The 19,592-nt window shown below is 45.4% G+C and overlaps 1 protein-coding gene and 1 long non-coding RNA gene across 6 annotated transcripts; one reads left to right on the top strand and one right to left on the bottom strand.

Moving 5' to 3' along the window:
- The first annotated feature begins 293 nt into the window (after window positions 1-293).
- Window positions 294-1,802, top strand: LOC110013528. Its single transcript, XR_002288676.2, has 2 exons — window positions 294-822; window positions 1,142-1,802. It is a non-coding gene; the product is annotated as an uncharacterized LOC110013528 (long non-coding RNA).
- On the bottom strand, window positions 909-19,402 carry LOC101164772 (ras association domain-containing protein 8). Of its 5 annotated transcripts, XM_011492719.3 has the most exons (7): window positions 16,783-16,978; window positions 7,836-7,990; window positions 3,859-4,066; window positions 2,762-3,684; window positions 2,106-2,262; window positions 1,915-2,022; window positions 909-1,143 (listed from the first exon to the last, which is right to left on the bottom strand). In XM_011492719.3, the coding sequence occupies exons 3-7, from the start codon at window positions 3,959-3,961 to the stop codon at window positions 1,112-1,114; spliced, it is 1,323 nt and encodes a 440-aa protein (XP_011491021.1). In that variant the 5' UTR covers window positions 3,962-4,066; window positions 7,836-7,990; window positions 16,783-16,978; the 3' UTR covers window positions 909-1,111. The 5 variants fall into 5 exon arrangements, with proteins under 5 accessions (XP_011491021.1, XP_020555541.1, XP_004084526.1 ...); XM_020699882.2 differs by lacking the exons at window positions 7,836-7,990; window positions 16,783-16,978 and adding an exon at window positions 19,318-19,402; XM_004084478.3 differs by lacking the exon at window positions 7,836-7,990 and having other exon boundaries at window positions 16,783-17,007.
- Between the last annotated feature and the right edge of the window lie 190 nt (window positions 19,403-19,592).

The following is a 19,592-nucleotide window of genomic DNA, read 5'->3' as shown; positions in this document are numbered from 1 at the left end:
GAGATGATCCAGCGCCGCACCTGGATCGTTGGGGAGACCAGGCGGGGGGAGGGGGGGGAGGTGAAGGCGAATGAAGGACAACAGGAAGTTGGAGTTGTCCCTAGCATTCAATTTAGTTTTAATATTCCTCTCCCCCTCAGAATGATTTGTGTTATTATATAGTTTATGCTTATTTGAATGTTATGTAATGTATGTAGCCTTTTTTAATCAGTTGGTATTTTAAATTATTTTGATCACTGAACTACAAAAACCATCAGGACACATGTCCCATAATTCATTGTTTTGTAGTCATAGGGCAGCTTTCAGTCAGTGCAGTACTAAATTTCCAGCTGCGTTCGCTCAGGTTGGGGTCTTGCTCCCACCCCTTTCTCGTGATATTTTTGTTTTGTTTGACAGGTTATGCAAAACAACAGGTGAGCAAAAACTAAAATATACCCACACACCAGGTGATCTGTGCAGCGTTGAGTCCACCTGGGTGATCTCAAGCACGCTTTTGGTGTCACCAACATACATTTCCATCCGTTTTCTTTACTTATTGTTATTATTTTACACAACATCTCAGCTCTGGAGAAGACCTGCTTGGAGGAACGGACCAAACCCAATGAAGACCTTTGACCTCTGTCATTGAAGTCAGGATTACATTTGTTATTGATCCTTCTTTGAAAGGAGTTCAAAATCCAACGTTCTGGTTTCCTGGATTCTCTGTTTCCTTTCTGTCGCTGATAGTTGAAGTTCTGATGAAGGTCACAGAACAAACTGATCTTCAGGAGGAAGAACGGCAGAACCTGTGACTGATGGAGACGTCATGGCCTCTGTTCTCCAGTTGAGTATTCACTGCCCTGCAGCTTTACTTCTGTTTATGACAACAAGAGACTTTAGGGTTAAAAATTAATCACTCAAGAAAAACATAAATATGATACACTTTTATTATTTTACAATACATACAGACTACAGATTAGAGGTTCTGAATTATTTTACATTTCATACAATAGCAGATCTATATATTAATTGTATGTACAAAGACGTACAGAGTCGTGCTACAAAGCGGAGGGTTACAAAGCGTTGCTGTCATTAACTGAGCTTTTTTTCCTTTGGACCTGCTGTTCCATGTTTATCTCCACGACGATTCCCGGGATGTCAGGACTGCAAGACACAAAAAAAGGTGGGGATGATCTTCCCTTTGTTTGGGGGAAAAAGACACATCGCCTGGATAACTGGCACACACCACCAGACACGCTCCAGGAGGTTTTTAATGAAGGCACTGCGATGTCTTTAGCCAAGACAACAGCTTATGACCTGAAGGGACACTCCACACTCCATGTACTCCACAAAACCAAAGGACTTGTGCCACTTTGATCCGTCAGTTCGAAATGGGAGGATCATGGAAAAACAGCATGAGGGCTTTAATCTAGTGATTACTGATTCAGGTGGCGTGGATATCATCTGTGGACAATTATTTACAGATTAGGGCACATAGTGTCCAGCTGGCAGGTCGGGTGACTGGTGACGAGAAAAGAACAAAATGCATGATCCCAGAAGAGGAAGAGACAAGCAAAGTAGGTATGAAATACCTGCTGAAGGGGGGGCAGACTTTTTGAAAAAACACAGAGCAACTCACAGAGCAATCCCAATGTCATTCCTTGGAATACAGACAGACAGCCGGCATTGATTGGTTATTGGTTTCTAGGGACGGCCGCTTTTGACTGAGACTTGGGAAAAGAGTTAGCACCATTTCCCACTAACAAAAGAGGAAAACTAAGAGTCACACAAAACCCAAATAATCCCCAGAGAATTAAAGCAAAGAGGGACGAAAGAATCTCAGCAGAAGACTTAGATAAAAATCTTCCAATGGAAAATACAAGGCAAGTGGGCGTGGCACCCAGGGTTGGACAGCAGGGTCTCACACATACACACCCTCAGGGTTGAGACTGGACACTAGAGGGTTTTGCAGGTTTCTCGGGTGTCCCAGAAACTGTTTAGCGGTGGGGCGAGGTGGACTCTCCCCTGGAGTTACACTCTGACCTGGGAGATGAAGACAGATATCTTTTGAGAGAGGGTCGACTTAGCGGCGTTCCGGGAGAAAACAGTTGTGGTCTCAACATTACCATCTTGGAGGCTGTCCTGCAGAAGGTGTGTTAGTTCCAGTTGCTCCTGCAGGTCTGAGCGAGCCTGAGATGGTAGCACCCCGGTCTGCTGGATAAACTGCTGCAGGTTACACTGTCTCAGCTCCTTGTTTAATTCCTCCACCTCCTCATTTTTTGCCTGAAATGCAGAAAACATTGATGGGTCCATCAACCAGTGATTATGAGCCAGACTCCAGAGCATCGACTCGCTGAAGAGTAATGCTCAGGTTAGACGACTGATCCTTTTTTAATCCATGCATATTTTGGATTAGTATGATTACATTAATAGCTTTATACTAGTCATTACACACACCACAAGGGGGCAGTAGAGTCAAGTGTAAAATGGTTCAAAGTGTTATAAAGCCATTTTAAAGTGTTATAAAGCCATTTTAAAGTGTTGTAAAGCCATTTTAAAGTGTTAAAAAGCCGTTTTAAAGTGTTAAAAAGCATTTTCTAAGTGTCATACAGCCATTTCTAAGTGTTATGAAGTAGTTTTAATGTGTTATAAAGCCGTTTTAATGTGTTTTAAAGCCGTTTCTAAGTGTGGTTTTTGTGTGGTTCTACACCGTAGTGAGGTGAACAGGCTCTTGTCTGCCCCCCAATAGGACAGAGGCTGGTGTCCCTGATCCCCGTCTTACCTGCAGGACAGACTCCGCCTTCCCCAGAGCCTTCTCGGTTTCAGAGAGCTGCTCTCCCAGTTCTATCACACGTTTCTCTTGGCTTCGTAGTTTAGCCTTCACAGCTTCGACGGTGTCTTGTGGTCCGTGGCTTTTGTCTTTGGCCTGACTCTCCTGCTGGACCTCTTTCTCCAGCTGAGCAGACCTGACAGACAGTTCGTGGAGCTGCCGCCCACAGTCGTCCAGTTGGGCTTGGAGCTGCCCCAGTTTGTGCCTCATTTCCTGATCTTTCTCCACCTCTGACTGAAGTTCATCCTCCCAGTATTTCTCAAAGGCAAGCTCGTCCTGTTTTTTTTGCATTTCTTGCTCCAAAAAATGGATCTCTTCTGTCAATTGTCCATTAGAGACTGGGGAGGGACACGGGGATGGATAGGAGCACTTCCAGGTGTGCGAATCCTTCTCAACAGATTCCAGCTGGGCCTCAATGGCCCTCAGTCTCTCCTGCTGCTGAAGAACTTTCTTGAAGACCTCGTTTTTGGAAGGTCTAACGGAGGGTGAATGACCGGGCTTTGTCCCGTGAGGGGACTCAGGGTGGGGTGAAGGGGAGCTTCTTTGCTCTGGAGAGTCCCGGGGAGACCTGCTAACCTGTTTGGGCGTGCTTTTTGGTGAAGTGGATGGTCCTAAGTTAAAGGTCAGCGCTTTCTTAGGCTGGTTGCGTTTTAAAGGCTCTGGCTCGGGATGTTTGGGCAGCGAGTTTTGAGCTGTTTTGTCGTTCTTTGAACTACATCCATCGCTGCTGCTGGGGCCTGTACGGCGCAGGAAGAACTGCACTTCACCGCCATGTTGGCCTAACTTGGCCAAAGACTCCAGAGGCCTCTCTGTGGCCAGCAGCTGCCGTTCCGTGTCCCGCAGGCGCTGGATGAGAACATATCGGCCTGTCTGACCTAGGGTTCAAAACCATCAATGATTACAGACCTAAAACTCAAACACCCAAGCTATTATTTGCATTTTTATTTTATTACAGTTCTATTGCCGATGAATACAAAATGGAGGGAGTTCAGCACAGTTAGGAATATTTTAACAGATTTTTCTGATGATCTTCTCAGTGCAGTACTCACCGATGGCCTGAGCCAGAGCAATGACCACATCCTGACAAGACGTTTCCTCAGACAGGCCACACACCACCCGCACCGCTCCATCTACCCATACTTTGAGCTCCATCAAGCCCGAAGGGGTGAGAGTCTTCTGAACACAGCAGCCGAGCCGACCGAACAGTCACCGGGCCTCAGCTCACCGCAGCATGACCGAGCCTCCAGAGCACTTCAGCTGCAGAGAGAAAGCAGAAGCATTTCTGAGCAGGATGATGATAATAATAATTATACATTTTAAAATGTAAAAAGCGCCTTTCGGAACACCCAAAGACAGTGTAAAGATTCAAAAGAAAACAAAATAAAATCACATGTTAAAAACAATAAATAAGGGAAAATCATTAATAAAGCAGATGAAAAATAGTGATCTAAAATTGAATCTCAAATTTAAACAGGTTTCAATTCTGTATTTAAAAATTAAAAAGGATTCAATGTTACGGAGGTCTGGGGGGAGAGAGTTCCAGAGTTGAGGAGCCGAGCGGCTGAAGGCACGGCTCCCCATGGTGACCATACGGGCCGGAGGGACGCAAAGCTGAAGGGAGGAAGAAGACCGAAGAGAGCGAGAGGGAGTGTTAATGTGAGGAGATTAGAGGCGGCCAGGTGGAGGACTTTGAACGTGTAGAGAAGGAGTTTAAATTGAATCCTGAAAGCTACTGGAAGCCAGTGCAGCTGCTGGAGAACGGGAGTGATGTGATGGAAGGAGGGGGTTCTGGTGATGATGTGGGCTGCTGAGTTCTGGACCAACTGAAGCTTATTCAGAGTTTTATTGGGAAGACCAGAGAGAAGTGGACATTTTATCAAGTAGAACTTCATCTCTGATAGCTGGGTGGTACATATATATGAAGCACAGAAAACAGTGGAAGGGGATTTTTAAAGCTGTCAAAATAAAAGAAAATAGCTAAAGAACACAAAGGAATATATACATATATAGGATATGTGTAACCCAGGTGATTTTCAGCCGTTTTCTTTTTCTCCTGCCCTCCCTCTGTCCGTCCTACTATCGACATATGAGTTATCAGGAGACTTGCATGCTCCCGAGATTTCCCACGAGACTTCATGGCTCTGCCCCTTTAAAAATGGCGCGGTTCGGTCTGTCATGGGTACTTGTGGGGAAGCTAGAAAGAGCAGCGGCTAAGGTACGCTATTTTCGCTGTCTCAAACCATACTTTGACCTTTTGCTGAGACTGATATGGTTTCAACTAGGGATGGGAATTGAAGCCCCATGAAGCTTCCTTTGGGGTTCATGTAATTGTGCCAGAAAAATGAACCACCCATTCAGTGCTTTGAAACTACACAGAACAGCGGCATCTGGTGGTGGACTGGACATATATCATATGCTTCAACTAAGCTCCTTGTAACAACTCAATGTGGAAATGATGATGAAAAAACGTGAAAACAAAACAACGTTGTTAATGATTATTAAAAAGAACAACGTAAAACAACACAACATGTGACGTTTTCTGTGCTTTCTGTTGCTTGACAGCAAAACACACATCACATGAAGAAAAAAAACGCAAGCAAAAAAAAACTTGTAAATTTCTGGCCTTGAACCCAGGATCCTTGGATGCGACTTCCATCGACCGTTCCACTGAGCTATCGCTGCTGACATTAATTTTGTCTTCCCATCATAAATTTATTGAAGTATTTTTTTATACATGACGTTCATAGTGCATTGTTTTATTAGGAGAAATCGAGTAGAAACGATCTTGAGCCACAGTATGTTTCTTACTAGGAGCCATGGTAAAGTGCAATGAACTGATGCTGATTCTGATACTGGGGAAACACTAAACTGGTCGGGAAACGTTCGGGATTCATTTCGCATTTCTAGAGAATAGCGCCCCCAACTGTTCGAAACGCAAGTGACATCTGAAGCGTGGTTCGACCAAACCAAGCATTTGGCGCGTCATACGTCATCCACCACGTGATCTGCGCTAGTTGACACACGCCCCGAAACATTGTGCCGAAACAGTCTGTTTCACGAAGGTGAAACGCGCGCCAAAGCGCCGTGTCAAACGGGCCATCCCTAGTTTCAACTTTTAGGCACCTCTGTCTGTATGTCCAGACATGACGTAATAAGGATTTATGTGCAACTTCAAGAGGGAACTGCTAATTTCTGTCTTTGTTTACGTTTTTCGGAGCTAGCATGCTAGCGCTAGGCTCCAAGCTTAACCAATGTTGTTTTGTATTTTTTTTTGTGTCAAAGCTTATTTTTGTAAAGTCTGAACTTTATACCGAAATGTTTAAACATTATCATTATTGCATCCAAATTTATGGTGTAGTATTTATTTGAATTATGAGTACTCTGATGAATTATTTAAAATGTACATGTACTGAATGATTTAATAATTGAAACTGGATACTTGAATGAAACTATTTATGTGAACATGACACATGTCTATACTGGTCCTGTCCCCAAACAGGCCAGGTTCCATTTCCATCTCTGTCTTTATCCCTTTCCCTTGATGGCGAGCTGCCCGAACGAAAAGAACCAACTGGAACTTCCAAATAACACCTGTGTGTTGAGAGGCGCAGTAGCCCTGTCCTTTCCCCACTCAACAATCATACATTGCCTTCATCAAAGGCACAGTGCCTTTGTTTCTTCCTGGACAATCCAACCCGGAAGAAATCTTGAAAGTACAGCGACGTGCTGTTAGGAAATCATGAAATATTCATCTTGCAGTCTTTGTAAATGTGTATATATTGTAAATGTCTTTGTTTGGGGTTAAATACATAAATATTCACTTCTTGCACCATAGCCTTTGTCTTTGTGTGTTGTTTAAGCTCTTCACCTCCCTCCCTGAGACAAACCCTAGATCTTCGAACACTAGGCTAAACTCAAAAATCTCCTAATTAAATTAATTAAATAAAATCTGTGTGTGTTTATTTACTCAGCCACCAATTGTGCAAATTCTCAGCATTCTTTCTCCTCCAAACACGACGAGTAGAGTTCTATTGTGATTTCATCTGACCATAGGACATTCTCCCAATCCTCTTCTGGATCCTCCAAATGCTCTCTAGCAGACTGTAGACGGACCTGCACATGTACCGGCTTTAGCAGGGGGACACGTCTGGCCCTGCAGGGTTTGAGTCCCTGGTGGTGTAGTGTGTTACTGATGGTAGCCTTTGTTACTTTGGTCCCCGTTCTCTGCAGGTTATTCACTAGGTCCCCCGTGGAATTCTGGGATTTTTGCTCACCGTTCTTGGGATCATTGTGACCCCACGGGGTGAGATCTTGGGGGGAGCCCCAGATGGAGGGAGATCATCAGTGGTCTTGTATGTCTTCCATTTCCTAATAATTGATTTATTCACTCCAAGCGGCTCACCTGTTGCAGATTCAGTCTCCCAATCTGGTGCAGGTCAACAATCTGGTTTCTGGTGTCCTCAGACAGCTCTTTGGTCTCCATAATGGAGTTTAGAGTGTTACTGTCTGAGGTTGTGGACAGGTGTCTTTCTATAGATGACCAGTTCAAACAGGTGACATTAATACAGGTAAGGAGTGGAGGACAGAGGATCCTCTACAGAAGAAGTTACAGGTCTGGCTTGTTTGCAGGAGACCAAATATTTATTTTCCACCATAAGTTACAAATAAATTCTTTAAAAATCAGACAATTTTCTGATTTTTTTTCTCATTCAGTCTCATGGTTGAAGTTTACCTGTGATATAAATTACAGGCCTCTCATCTTTTTAAGAGGGAGAACTGGCACAGATGGTGGCTGATTGAATACTTATTTCCCCTACTGTACATATGCACACACACAAAAAGCTGCTAAATTCTGCTTCACTCACAAAGCTTCTAAGAATATTTTTGGTCTTTAGTGGAGTTTGGAGTGTGGGTAAAAGCCCCCCCCCAGCCTGAACCACCATGCCTCCGTCACTCCCTCCTCAGAGCCCAAACACCAACATCGCTGGAGGACGAGTGTCTGATTTGGCAACAACGTGGTACAGACCATCTTGGATGTGAGCGTTGTCCCGGGAAACAAGTGGGAGGTCATGAGCGATGACCTCATGCTGCAGGAATGCGGCGTCTCCTGAGGCCGACACTGCCGTGCTTTTCCAAACCAAAGTTCAGCTGAAGAGTTGAAGGATTATGTCCGCCATGCCACTAAAAACGAAAATATGATCAACTATGAAGCTCACAGTGGACGTAAGATCCAGATAATATTCAAGAACAGACTTTTGTTTAGCATTAAATGCCCTCTTCGGACCTTTGGTTTGGTTTCTTTGGTCTTTTGTTTTCGGGCTGGTCTCGTGTCAGTTTTGCTCTCAGAGAAGTTCAGCGACTGCTCGCCGCTTCCCTGTCAGCACGTCGCTTTTATCTCCCATTTTGTGCTTCCTGGTTTTATGAGTTTGTTGTGTTCAAGTTCATTAAAGTTTCTGCCAAAAGCCGGAGCCATGATAGCCAGAAGGCCACACCCCAAAACTAGAGCTCAACCACAGCTGGCCTTTATATACCCCCCCCCCAAGAGTTTCAGCTAAGACTCCACCCCTTAGAAATGTCCAGGTAAGACAAAAAAAATTAGGGATCTATAGAGGGGAAGTAGGGTGGACATGCCAGCCCCTCACCCCTTCCTCTCCGTCATCACCCTCCATCTCCCCTCAGGGTCCGTGGTGATAGTGTCAAAGGTGGTGTTGGGTGGTTGTGTTGTGCTGTTGTGTTTTTCTGACGCGTGCATGCGGTTTAATTGTTTGGATCATGGACCTGGTTGCACACACCTGGACCTCATTGGGCAGAACTCCTCACCACTGCTTAAATCAGAGGTGGGCACTGAGGGCCGCATTCCTGCATGTTTTCCAGCATACCCTGCTCTGGCATGTTCTGATTGGCTGGACACACCTGAACCAGGTAATCAGCCATGAGTAGGGCAAGGATGTCTGGAAATCATGCAGACACACCGGCCCTCGAGGCCTGGAATTGCCCACCCCTGGCTTAAATGGAACTCTGAGCCGTTGCCCTGGAGTCAAACGAACAAGAACCTGAGGCAGACGCGCACAGCGCAGCTGAAGCGTGCCGTAAGGAAGGAAACTCCGGGTGAGAGCAGAGGAAGGGCGGACCAGCTGATCGCCAGCCCGACGCCGATATTGTGGACGCAGGGGGAGCCTTGTGAGACGGGGGCGTTGACCGTGCGGAGGAACGCCGGGGCCGACCGGAAAGCTGCATGCGGGACCTGAAGGCATGACAATGGGTGAATAAAGGAAGGTCTGCTCTCCTGATCTGCCTGGATGCGTGTGGCTGAGGTCAGTGCAGCACCCTGAAGCATGCTGGTCTTCCCCCTCCACGGCCGGTTTCAACGGTGGACCTTTGGGGGGCGGCTTTGGACTGGACTTTTTTTAACCTGTTGATACTGTCTTTAGATTACCATTTATTACATCCATTTTTAAACGTTTAATTGTTTTTAGTAATTTTTGCACAGTATTTTATTGAGCTGATTCAATCATCAGTGCGACAATGGGATGGTCCATCATGCATGGGGGGCACAATAAGCCTGTGCTGTCCGAGCTGCAAGGTGACCAAACCTTTTGGAGTATCTTATGTGAAACAGTAACACAGACTGTTGGGAGATGGGGGGGGGGCACTTCTCAAAAGAAGGGAGCCTTTTGGTCTGACAGGCCTCGAACCTTGAACCTCCTTTCTGAGGGTTAATCTGAGTTCTTCATAAAGGCCGTCCTCGGCGCCTCACCTGCCTGTTGAAATGCTCAAACTGTCTTTGTCTGAGGATGTCCTCAGCAACAGAGGCCAGGGACGTCTTGCAGGGAGATCAAGTATCCTAGCAACGAGGCTAACAAACAGCCGTTCTGATAGTTAGCCTGACGTCAGCGAAGACCCCACTGTAGCTGCAGAATAAGCAGCATCTGTTCCACACAGACGTGTCCGTGTCAGGCTGGCACCAAGCATGCTCCACTCATCTGCACAAACACGGATTGTCTTTTCATTTGTCTTCGTGGCTGAAACGTTCTCAGCAGGGCGGCTCTGCAGATTCCTGATGGTCCATCTCTGGAAATGCCAGCTAAAGGGCCAACAGACACCTGAGATTTACCTGCCTAGTCACCTGTTTGATTCTTGACCAAACCTCCTTCCTGTTTCCCTGTTGAGTCATGTTTCCTCTTGATCTCAGTACCAAAGTTTTCAGGAAATAAGATAAGCTCCCACATTAATGCTTTAACTTCACTACAGATTTCCTGATGTTTTTAAGGTTCGGTTGTTTGCTTCCTGCTGTTCCTAAAAGATCTTTGAAGTCCAGTTATTCCTGTTCTCTCACTGCTGCAATAATAAACTCATTTTTCTGCCCTGAAACAATGTTCTAAGGGTTCGGAAGCGGTTCCATTCTCTTTTAGTAAGGTTGCTTTCAATGCTTTCGTGTGCTCATGCTGTAGCCATCTTATTTCTTTTTTTATTTTTTTATTTTTTATTTTTATTTTTTTTAACTTGTCCTGTCCAACAGCTAGCCAAACAGATGAGAGCTGAGGGCCTCTCATCTTATTTCTAATGCTTTTATATAGATTTATTCTTGTTTTTAATGCTGTTTATAATCCTATTGTTGTTGTCAATGCTTTTGTTGTGTTGTTTTCATGCTTTTCCAGTGTTTTGATTATGATTTAGTCATATTGTTGACAAATGATTCCAAAGGTGTTGTGTGTAGTTGTGTTGCTGCAGCAGCCTGGTGCTTGAATGTTCTCAGTGTGCGTTTTGAGCAGATTCGGTCGGGCTGACTACACCTACAGCGGACACGATCGCCTCCAAACCAGATTAGGTTACGAAGGACGCGTGACAAGCTTTGGACAGTGTGACTGAAGGGGGGGTTTTTCCTCCACACGTGACGATGCCTCAGAGGTCTAAGGGGCTTTTTAGTTGTAGAAAGCCAACCAGTACACACCAATGATCACCGGGGGGATGGTTGGCATGGAAACACAAACACTACTGATTGAATGACGATGCTGCGTTTACATGCGGGGCTGTGTTGCACCCCCCCCCCCCCCCCCAAGAGGATGCATATAGATACAGGTCAGGCTTTCTCAAAGGAACCTGCATTGATCTGGATCCTGGAAAAGCCAGGAGTCCAAACGCTGCCACAGGCAACCCGATGTCATAAAAGGAAGACAGAAACGCTGACAACAGATGAAATGAAAACCAGATGAGATTTTGAGGTGGAGGGAAAAATATTCCACCCGAAAACAGAATTTGATCCGAAGAAACAACAAAACAAAGACGTCCTCTCAGAACATCCACCTGTCTGCTCCATCTGTAAGGTGGGGAGGGTCCTAAGCACATCTGAATCACTTCCTGTTTGGTGTCCTGACCCTGCCGGCTCTGTTGGGCCTCTTAACGCACAACAGTCCCAGAAAAGCATGGAACGTCTTCAGGTGGGGGAAGGAACGTTGCAGTGATGCGTGAATAAAGACCCCCAAGTGTTTTCTCCTGAGATCAAGCCAGAAACAGTACGAAAAATGACAAGACCCCCCCCATCCCCCCAGAGACATAACTCTAACCCTAACCCCACACACACACACACACCACCACTGCTAAGTAATTATAGTCTGTGAGCTGCAAACCTACAGCATGTTGTCTTCTCAGATGAGACAAGTGGCGGTTCGCTGGGCTGCATGCCAGTCTGGGACTGGTTTAGCAAGCTTGGTAAATACTGACAAAAGAGGCAAACTAAAGACTGCTCTTCTGTGTGTGGGGGGGTGGGGGTGGGGTGGGGGGTCTGTTTCAACACTTTGATAAAAGTCAGGTGATGTGGGAGGAAGTTATGAGGGACATGAATGTGATGCGGAGGACTGGGTGGAGCTTTGATTACGCTCTCCTGCCAGCTTTCATCCCTGATGACCCTGGCAGGAGCGCGGCGTCACTTCCCTTCTCGTCGTGCTCAGACCCAGCACGGCCATAAAAGTGACCAATGGTCAGTGGGAGCTGCTAGATTAGACCACTGGTTACTGACTGAGACGATGCCAGACAAAAATGACCAGAAACAACAGAAACGAGCTCAAGAAGAACTGGAGCTGAGCTGATCCAGGTTTGGTTATCTTCTGATGGTCCTTTATCAGAGGTGGGACCAAGTCATTGTTTTGCAAGTTTCAAGTAACTCTCAAGTCTTTGTCCAAGCCAAGTCCCATGTCAAGACCAACAACGGCTGGGTAGCTCAGTTGGTAAGGTGAAAGATTACCACGCAGGAAACCAGGGTTTGTTTCCCGCAGGGGAATAAACAATGGTAATGGGGCAATTACCATATCACTGTGTGACAGATAGTCAAACTTTAACTTTTTAACAAGTCTCAAGTCAAGTCCAATATCTGTAGTTGAATGTTTCAATTCCTTCAATATTATTTACCCAGACCAATGTGGGCTTTAGAACCTGTATTTATTGATCAAATGTTTGCCAGCATATTAGATCATTTGCCTTTGAACACATGCTACCCACTTGAAAAATCCAAAACGATTTCTCTACATCCAAATCCCAGTTTACCACGTTCATAACCCAGAGATAGAGTTAAAGTTCCACTATCTGTTACACAGCTAGGTGTGTGATTTGTTCTCCACATTTGACACCCCCCCCCCCCCCCCCCCCCCCCCCCCATGGGGAGCGGCGAGCTGCAAACAGAGCTGCACTTGGGAATGCTGAGTGCCAGGCAGGGAGGGATCGGGTCCCATATTTACAGTCTTTGCTATGACTCGGCCTGGATTTGAACCAGTCACAGGGCGGACACTCTCCCACATGGCCACGAGCTGGAGAAGAACCAGGCTAAAGGTAAAAATCCCATCACTACAGACCAGTGATGGGCAGTTACGTTTGTGACCGATGAGGCTCTGGCTCTTTTAGAGTCCGATTTACAAACACATGAGCCCAAATAAATTAACCAACCACTGGTAGTGTTTCATGTCAGCATCCTTTTACAAACATAGCAGATACTCATTGGACCGAGGGAGAATGTAAAATATGTAGCAGCTCAGTGTGATTCCAAAAAACAAAAAAGGCAAATACGTTTCATTTTAGGTATAACCTTTCTGTTGTGAATACGACTTTTCTTTGTCTTGAATATGAAATTTCTTGAAGCTAACTGTCTAATATACATTACAAGCAAATATATATTTTTGACAGTAAGTGAACACTGAAATATATTGTTGTTGTTTCTCTGTCGGCTTTTCCCATCAGGGGTCGCCACAGCGAATGAGTCGCATGGTAAACTTGGCAATGTTTTACGCCGGATGCCCTTCCTGACGCAACCCTCTCAAAGCAACCAGGCTTGGGACCGGCACAGAAGTAGAGAAGGGAACAGGGAGCAGCCCGGATTTGAACCCTGGTTTCACAGACGGAAGGTGCCGCAAACCAGCACGAGCTAAACCAGCTCCGAACACTGAAATATATTATTGGTGATAAAAAAAAAGTCATGTTCAAACAGAAATGTTAAACAAAATGTTGTTTTTTTGCAAAGTTGTGTACAAAGTATTACTTTATGCTTTTCCAGAGGCTCAAAGTTCCTCCAATGTGTCCATCATTCATTCATACTTGGTGACGGTAACTACTGTTGTACCACAGCTGTCCTGGGGCAGAATGACAGGGGCGTGGATACCAGTTGGCGCCTACTGCCGCTCTGACCATCACCAGGACATTTAAGCATATTCACACCAGTTGAGCCACACTGGAGGCAGGAGGGGGTAGTGTTTTGCCCAAGGACACAACAACAATTGACTGGGGGGGAACAGGGATTGAATCACTGCCGCTTTGATTAATTGGCCGACCTGCTCGACCGCCTGAGCCACTGCCACCCAAACACACCACCACAAAGCAAAATGAGCACAAAAAAGCTCCACCCACAAGCCGCCGAGACTGAACAAGGAAACAACAATAATTTACAATACATAGAACAATGTCCCAATGATTCCAGGGGGTGTGGGGGAAATAAAACTAAAACTAAAGAAATAAAATACAACTAAAGAAAATAAAGAAATAAAACTAAAGCCTAGCTTTAGTCTGGCCGCCCTGCTAACAGCCCTGCCAGTGGTCCTGAATGCATCCTGTGTTCCTGTCCCGCCGTGATCGCTAGCGTCCGTTCTCCAGTCAATGCCCACATCGTTGAGACTCTATGAGAAGAGCCAGACCCTTACCTACCGCAGGTAACGGTCTGGGCGGTGGAAATGTCTAAATCACCTGAGGCTTGGCTGCGAGTACACCGAGCTGCCTGCACACCCACAGAACGTAACAGAGAGTTTATGGTCTCATTCATTTAACTGTAGCTAGCGGTTAGCCAATACATTAGCGTCACTCTTTCATTCAGAACTTTCGGGTCTTTGTGTAACTTCAAGAGTTGGATAAAGGTGGTTGTTGTTGAGTCTCTGGTAGTCATCCTTTTATCCGCATGCTCTGCAAACTGCAAACCGCTTTTGTTGACAACCTCATTACTACAATACGGTAAACCCTCGTTTTTCGCGGGGGTTACGTTCCAAAAAGAACCCGTGATAGGCAAAATCCGTGAAGTAGAAACCTTTTTTTTTCTTACAATTAATATACAATTAAATACTCTATTATACATTGAAAAGAAACAACAAACCATTTTACAGGCTCAAGCATTTGTTTCACAAATAAAAGTACTTTAGAAACAAATAACTTCTGTACTGTACTGTCAAATAATAATTTTAATCATCGATGTGAACAGAAGGCTTCAAATTGCGGAGATTAGCCCCGCCCACCGCGACCCGAGTAATTGGATTAAACGGGAGAAAATTTAAAATGATTATGAAAAAAATACAAAGTACAGTTGGACAAATAGTGACTCAGGTGTATTTTACTGCTCTTCAGACTGAGCCGCTGCATCCTGACTCCGCTCTGCAGTGTTTTCTTCTTTTGAAGCCCGCAGTGCAGCTGTGTTTGTTCTGGAGAAGAACATAGTGATTGGCAGTTGCTGTCGCTCTTTTTTCTACGGGTTTTAGAGAAACTCGAAATTGCAAGAAAATTTGCACGTACGTAATGTAAATTTGGCAAGCTGTTTTACGTACGTGTACATATTAAACTGCAACATTATTGACGCACAGGTAGAGAAGAAGCGGAGTGACTTTTTAGCCAATCAGAATGCAGAACACAATGCACGATGCAAATCCGTGAAGTAGCGAAACCGTGAAAAGTAAATCGCGTTATGGCAAAGGATCACTGTACCGCAACTAATAACTCTGGCAAACAGGAACTGGTGCTTTGGCTGACAGATTGCCTACATTGGAGTTTGATTGGTTGTGTTGTCGGATTAAACCAACGTGGACCTAATTTGATTGGACGTTGTGCCGACAAATACACACACAGACGCACAAACACAGAGACAGTCTAAAGTAGTCTGAAGTCATCATATTCACGACTCGACTCTGGTTCAAGCAGTGATGTGCGGTGAGGTTGATGGCTGGTGAGGCACCGACTCCTCTGGAGACAGATTTACCATGAAATAACTAAATATTTCAGCATCCATCCAACAGCAGCTAACAGCTTATACAATACACACAAGAACACATTTGTCCAACAGAGAATATTTCTGTCATAGACATGAATAGAACACTCTTCTTGTGTATAAATTATTCATATGAACTGTAAACAAATTAAAGTATACAGATGTGTTCAGCACACATTTGACCCTCAGGAACAATTTCTGGTATTTTTCCAACTTTAAATTCTGGAGCATTAATCAGTTATCAAATGTTGTCTGTGGAAATGACCATAAAAATAAAATGAATTATTTTACTTACATTTTTTTCACACTTACTCCCATGTTATTTAAAAAAAATAAAACATTGAAAAATACGTTTTACTTTTTGAGTCCATGTGTCGATCCTTCTCCACAAAAATCTCTATGATCTGTTGGAAGGTCTTCCTGGTTTTCCTTTATTTTACATGAGTTTCTGTTTCCACGGTATCAGTGTAGCTACAAAGCAGCGTTCAGCTCACGTCTGCCCCCCGCTGGTGAGGCATGTCTCTGTTAACATCGAGTCCTGCCGTCAGACATGAGGCAAAGCGCTTCAGAGCCTCACCAGGAGTTTCAGCTCAGTATGTGATCGCAACACTCAAATTCAACGATTTTAACCCCAGAAACTGTGGAAAACGTGTTGAGTCGACTGAAAATGTATATTTAACACAGATCACTGGAAAATAATATTAACTTAATTTACTTTTTTCTATTTTATCACGATTATGACAGGTAAGGCTCACTTGCCTCACCTGACCGCGCGTCACTGGGCTCAAGTCCAAGTCATGTGACTTGAGTCCACACCTTTGTCCTCTTGGTTCTGCAGGTGTGAAAGACCACCTGAACTCTGGTTTTGGACCAAACAAGAAAACTCTACAGAACAATGGTCTCTGTTGACTTGGAGCTGACCTGTAGTGTGGACCTGGTCTGTTCTAAACAAGTCAATGGAACTGTCCCAGCAAGGAAGAGGCGGTACTAGAACAGCTTCCTATCCTGACTGACCTTCATGGAAACCAGTTCAAACAGACATGTAACCCTTTGGTAAACAGAAAGAGTTCACGTTCTACAAAGGAGGGCTTTTGGTCACAGTCTTATATAAGAACGGAGTCCGGAGAAGCTCCAAACTTGGACTGTTCAGTGGTTAGTCCGTACTTATAAGCGTTGAAAAGGACATCAAACACAGCAGGAGCGTTTATCTTTGCTTTGGAACATTTGAATAAATTAACCTTTAACTTTCATGACTAAGCAGACCTGCTGCTTGTATGGCTGAGGTCAAAATGAACAGAGAACCTGATCTGAGAATGGAGATGTTACAGAGTCAAGTTCCCCTCAAACAGGTTTGGTCGTTTCAGACTGTGCTGCAGGAAAGGTCTTGCTTCAACAGGTACAGACAGTTCAGATTAGCAGCAGCGTCTCAGCACAGCCACAGAGGACTCCCAAAACAGCTCTTACTCACCATCGGGGGGCTCTCGGCTCCTGAAACTCTACCCCTTCTGCCTTTTCTCTTCCTTGGGGAGCGGGGCCCGGCGTGGGGCTCGAGCGGGGGTCAGAACCAGTCCAATTCAAAGGTGCTCAGGCAGTGTTCCTGCCGTTGTGCCGGCTCAGCACTGCCGTCCGCCCCGTCCGTCTCTGCACCACTTCTCCTTTCTGCCTCCCTCCCCCACACAAACACACCCTTCCAGTTGCTCTTCTGCCCCCCCACCCACCCCCGCTGCTGTAATGACAGATCAGCTCTTGTGAAAGCAGCTCTTCTTTTCTATCTCCATTTTTTAGGTTTTCTATGTTTACTGTCAATGAAAGAAAATGAGCTGCAATGTGTGAAAAGACATGCAGCGGCTGAGCAGATGATTAAACAAATGAGTCTGTCGGGTGACTCTGTTCCTTTTCCTGGAATGAGCTCATAGTCCAGGTTCACCTGGTAGGAGGGCTGGACACCGCCCTTCTCCTAAAGCTCTTTGTTCAGTCCACAGAGGCAGATCTGTGTCAGACTAAAAACTCTAAACGAAGTTTACATCCTCATGGTCAAATCTGTGTGGATTTGATGCTAGCATAGCAATGAGGCAAAGGAAACGCATGAGCGTCAGTCAAGAACTGAAACTTCCACTGAAGTTGATAACAACTGTACATCAACGAAGGAGCACCTCCCCCCTGTGCGTGGATGTTGCCCCTCACGTGGTGCGACTGTCTACCCCTAGCCCTCCACTTGCTGCTCACACTGCGACTCTCCCCTCTTTTCATTTTTCAAGGAGGTTCTCGCCAGAATCGGGTTTTCAATAATCATGTGATGTTTGCATCTGAGCTTAGAGGATGAGTTTGTTTCAGCATTTATGTGAACGTATAAACTCCGGAGGAAGGAAAAAAGAACGAAATAAAGAACAAGTCTATTCCCGTTGTTCACATTACTGAGCCGTTCCAAAGATTCAATTCGTTCATGAACATCACATCATAACTGCATTGTGCCAAATGTGAAATTTGGTGGACTTGGACTTGACCCCTTAGTTCCAGTGACAGGAACTCTGAATGCTTCAGGATACCAAAACATTTTGGACTATGCTCCCAACCTTGTGGGAACAGTTTGGAGCGACCCCTTCCTCTTCCAACACGGTCCATGAAGACATGGAGGACATAGCCTGGTGTGATGACCTGGATGGCCTGCAGAGAGTCCTGACCTGAACCCCATAGAACACCTTTGGGATGAATTAGAGCAGAGACTGAGAGCCAGGCCTTCTCCACCAACATCAGAGTGTGACCTCACCAATGACCTTCTGGAAGAACGGTCAGAAATTCCTAGAAACACTCCTGAACCTCGAGGACAGCCTTCCCAGAAGTGTTGAAGCGGTAAAAGCTGCAGAAGGTGGATCCACATCGTACTGAACTCTGCAGGTTAGGAATGGGACGGACCTTCACTTCCAATGTGAGTCAAGGCAGGTGAGTGAATACTTTGGTAATATCGAGTTGGAAGAGTGAACAATAGAATATACATCTCAGAATAACAAACAAATGCCAGCAGGCAGTAAGATGGACATATCATTCAAAATCAGCCAGCGGGAAAATGTCAGACATAAGGCGACTGAGATGAAACCATTCAGAAATTATTCTCTAGTCTTGGACTGAAGTTCCGGAGGAAGAGCAGCTTACAGGTTTGTTTTCTGTGGCTTCACTGCATCATAGCAAAGCAGCTTCATTATGGCAAAAATTGAATGTGTGCACAGACAAACCCCCCCCCCCCCCCCCCCTGCATGATGGTGTTGGAATCTACCAATCAACAGCAACATCATCATAAAGACAAATGAGTTGAACCGAACTTGAAGTACTGCAGATGTCCTGAATTTGAATGTGGAGGATGGGACCATCGTCCTCGTCTCATCTCAGGTTCAAGAGTGTGTGAGTGTGCAGTGAAGGGATCGTATGCATGAGTCTGAATTAATCATGTCTTTGTGTGAGGATGTGCCAGATTATTCATCAGCTCTCAGACAAGGCCACATTTATGCAAACTCCTGCCCACATGGCTGCAGAAGAATCCTCTCAGTAAGGATGTCTACGTTATTGGCTCAGCCATGGTGGTGTGGCTGCAACGACCAGGACTGTGCAGCAGTGGCTGCAGCATCAGCAGCAGCAACCCTGAGAACTTAGAACCCTGTTTAAACAATCCAGAGTCCCTCTGAGCTCATCTTGGTGCTCCATGGCTACAGTTTTCTAGACTGAGTTAATGATGCGCAATGACTCGGCACTGTTAAGAATATGTCACTTTTTCAGCAGCAGCGCCGTTCCAGCAAACAATCAGGCTAAAGTTGGAAGCAAGCAGGTCATGGGGAACTTCTTCCAGCATCTTTACTGCAGACCCGTTAAATAACGTCAACAAGTGATGAGGCGGAACATTGGCTGAACTCTGATAGTTCTGCTGGAACGCTGGAGTTTTTCTGTCTTAACAAAAACAACAGCAGCCAGACGAACGCTCAGATCCCAGAAAACAGCAACTAGTTGCTCTTACCTTCACCGTGACAGAGCTGCCGTGTTCACATGATACCTGATCTGCCTGAGTCAGGAGGGAGGAGCCGTCGCCCGGGAAACCAGCACTCTGTCAGACTACCAACAGCACGCCGCCACAATTGTGATCAGACAAAAGGTCACATGATCTCCCCTCCCCCCATCCACATGGGAAAAAGGAGAACGAAGGAAGGGTGATGGTGGGAGGCGGAGAGGGAAAAAAGTACAGAACATTTTAGACATGGATTTTATTCAAGCAGATCAAACCTTACAAGGACT

Source organism: Oryzias latipes, chromosome 6 (assembly GCF_002234675.1).
Source record: "Oryzias latipes chromosome 6, ASM223467v1".
Lineage (NCBI taxonomy): Eukaryota > Metazoa > Chordata > Actinopteri > Beloniformes > Adrianichthyidae > Oryzias > Oryzias latipes.
The sequence above is the reverse complement of the archived record's forward strand: the minus strand, read 5'-3'. Positions and strand labels throughout refer to the sequence as shown.